The following is a 2,809-nucleotide window of genomic DNA, read 5'->3' on the forward strand; positions in this document are numbered from 1 at the left end:
AGACAGAGAGCATGTACAGAGAAAACCTTCGAAGTTGAAGAGAACATACTGATATTGAGTGTTGGTGGAAGCTATTTTGTGGAGGAATTTCTTTCTTCANAGTGGGTGCTTTAAAATAAGAAGAGAGACAGAGAGCATATACAGAGAAAACCTCCGAAGTTGAAGAGAACATACTGATTTTGAGTGATGGTGGAGGCTATTTTGTGGAGGAATTTCTTCCTTCGAATTGTATGTCCTTTCAGCGCGCGCTTTTGTTGTTGTTGTCGTGGTTGTTTAATCAGTGGCCATCTCGTTGGAGTTCTGCTTGGCAAAGTTGTGGAGAAAGTCGCCCAGGAAGGTGATCGGCTTCTCTGGTCGTTCTCGGGCCACAGCAGAGAGGGCGGCGAGGAGAGCCGGCACGACGGTCACGTCCAGGTACTGGCGCACGGGGGCCTTCTGCAGGTCAATCTTCGAGGCGGTGCTGCCCGAGCCGCCCTTCTTCACCTCGCTCTTCACCTTCACCGAGTCGGCAGAGGCCGGCGTGGCCGGTGCAGGAGTGGCCGCTGCGGAGCCGCTGTCACTGCCGGTGCCTTGCAGATTTGCCAGCGTTGGCTTGACGTCAGCGTTGGCAGCGGCGGGCATCTCGGCCTCGACTGGCTCGCTCGCCGGCGGAGTGGCCGCGGCGGCCGTCTCGGACACATTGTTCTCCGCGTGGTTAGACGCTTCAGCGGTTGCCAGCTCCTCAGTGGGCTTTGACTCCTAGGGTGGTGATGATGTCATGAGATAAGAGGAACAATGTTAGAAGCTGTGAGAAAAGAAGGCACAAGTGACAACAACATACCTCGACCTCCATCTTTTCTTCTTCGGGCTCTTCTTTAGCCACCGCCGGTTGCTCACCACCGCTGGCCTCTGCTGCTGGTTGCGCTGAGCTGTTGTCGGTAGTGTTGATGGTCGTGGTCTCCCCGGTGGATGGCTTCTCACTGCTGGTTTCAGTTGTATTCACTGCCTCTGCTGTCGCCGCCGGTGACTCGGGTGCGCTCTCCGGCTTTGCAATGTCTGGCAGCGTAGTGGTGGCTGCTGCTGCTGCTTCTGCTGCTGTTGCAGGGTCGACTGGCTTTGCCTCCGCTTGGCTGCCAGAAGTCTCGCCGCCGCCGCTGGTTGTCTCCTTCTTTTCTGGTGCAGGTGTCGGTGATGATGGGCTAGCTGCCTCCGCCGCTGCCGCCGCTGGGGAACTGATCGCCGCTTCAGACATGGTGTGCACAGTTGACAACAACTCTGTTTTGCCGGTGGTGGTGGCCGATGATGATGATGATACGGCGAGTTGACGGTGGTGGAGGACGCAGTGGCGGTGAGTGAGAGTCAAACTGTGAACAACAGTGGTCGGAGAGTGACTCTCTGGTGCGACGGGGTGATTGGGTTTGGGTGGTGAAAGGAAGAGAGAGAGAGAGAAATAGAACCGATGTCCAAGATGAGAGAGAGAAAGAGAAAGAAACTGCTGCTGCTGCTGCTGCTGAACTAGCGGAGCGGCGGCGGCCGTTGACAAAAGAAAGCAAGCACGCGCGCGAGCTCGAGAAAGCTTTCTTTGCCCTGCCCTTCACAGAGTACGTGTCCGCTGGTTTGTTTTTCATTTTTTTATTTCGCAGTACTGCAATCGCTACTTCGNTGGGTTTGGGTGGTGAAAGGAAGAGAGAGAGAGAGAGAAATAGAACCGATGTCCAAGATGAGAGAGAGAAAGAGAAAGAAACTGCTGCTGCTGCTGCTGCTGAACTAGCGGAGCGGCGGCGGCCGTTGACAAAAGAAAGCAAGCACGCGCGCGAGCTCGAGAAAGCTTTCTTTGCCCTGCCCTTCACAGAGTACGTGTCCGCTGGTTTGTTTTTCATTTTTTTATTTCGCAGTACTGCAATCGCTACTTCGCTGCGGCGTAACTTCGCAGCGCTTGGCTACCAACTCTTTTCCTGGTTCTGGCGAACAAACAATGATCTAACTAACTCTAACTGCTGTGATTTCCGGTGCAATTACCAAAGAAAGATACACAAAAACACTGTCCATTATACTCTTTTTCCGTTTGCCACTGTTTTGCCGGTTTGTTGTTTGTTTGCTTGTGACAGACTGTGGATTGGTCTGACATCGAGCTGGTAAGTGTCATCTGTTCTTTTGGTCTTTATCGGTTATCTCCCACTCAGCGACTCTCCGATGATGATACTGATGATGATACTGTGTCCTACGCTCTCTCCTTTTCTAGCCATTGAATGCCAATTTTTGTGATGACTGCTGGAAGACGATGACTGCTACTGAAACTTGGCTCTTACTTTAGCAACAACAACGGCGACGCCCGTAAGTTTTACCTCTTCAACAGCTGCTTTTTCTATTGCTGGTAAAACTTTCGCAGCTTGAGTGTACTTCCTTTCCATAATCCCTGCGCTTAAAATTTTTCACAGTTGCACCTATTTGGATGTCCACTGATACACCACCTCGGTTCCGCACAATTAGTTCGCATTGTTGATAATTGCCCACCTTGTTCACTGTTTCAATGTCACAGCTCGTGGTGCACTGTCTTTTCATTTCTTCTGATGAATCAACGACACGCAATGTGAATGGTAATTGCTCGTGCGTCTTCGCTTTACGCTTTGACCACCACCACCATTTGCTGTGTTTCCACACAGTGTATCCAAGTTTCCCTTGGCAATCAGTCAGTCCCTCTTACTGCAACCTCAATGTGGGTCCACCATCACCTGCTGCCTTTGCAGTAGTTCTCCTGCAGCACAGGCATCGTCGTGTTAGCTTTTTTCCACTGCTTTAATTGTTAACCCGAAAGAAGCACTTTTGTTTT

General features: G+C 51.6%; 1 protein-coding gene across 1 annotated transcript; it reads right to left on the minus strand.

Moving 5' to 3' along the window:
- Positions 1-273: 273 nt before the first annotated feature.
- LOC108354730 (predicted GPI-anchored protein 58) lies at positions 274-1,231 on the minus strand. The gene is made up of 2 exons (XM_017605904.1): positions 821-1,231; positions 274-738 (listed from the first exon to the last, which is right to left on the minus strand). The coding sequence occupies exons 1-2, from the start codon at positions 1,229-1,231 to the stop codon at positions 274-276; spliced, it is 876 nt and encodes a 291-aa protein (XP_017461393.1).
- Between the last annotated feature and the right edge of the window lie 1,578 nt (positions 1,232-2,809).

The sequence above is a fragment of the Rhagoletis zephyria genome, unplaced genomic scaffold, assembly GCF_001687245.7.
Source record: "Rhagoletis zephyria isolate East Lansing unplaced genomic scaffold, Rhagoletis_zephyria_1.1 Rzeph_scaffold_38705, whole genome shotgun sequence".
Lineage (NCBI taxonomy): Eukaryota > Metazoa > Arthropoda > Insecta > Diptera > Tephritidae > Rhagoletis > Rhagoletis zephyria.

Coding starts and splice junctions, on each gene's coding strand:
- LOC108354730 (XM_017605904.1), bottom strand. CDS start 1,231: ATGTCTGAAGCGGCGATCAGTTCCCCAGCGGCGGCAGCGGCGGAGGCA. Junction 739..820: donor AAGAAAAGATGGAGGTCGAG/GTATGTTGTTGT, acceptor TCACCACCCTAG/GAGTCAAAGCCCACTGAGGA.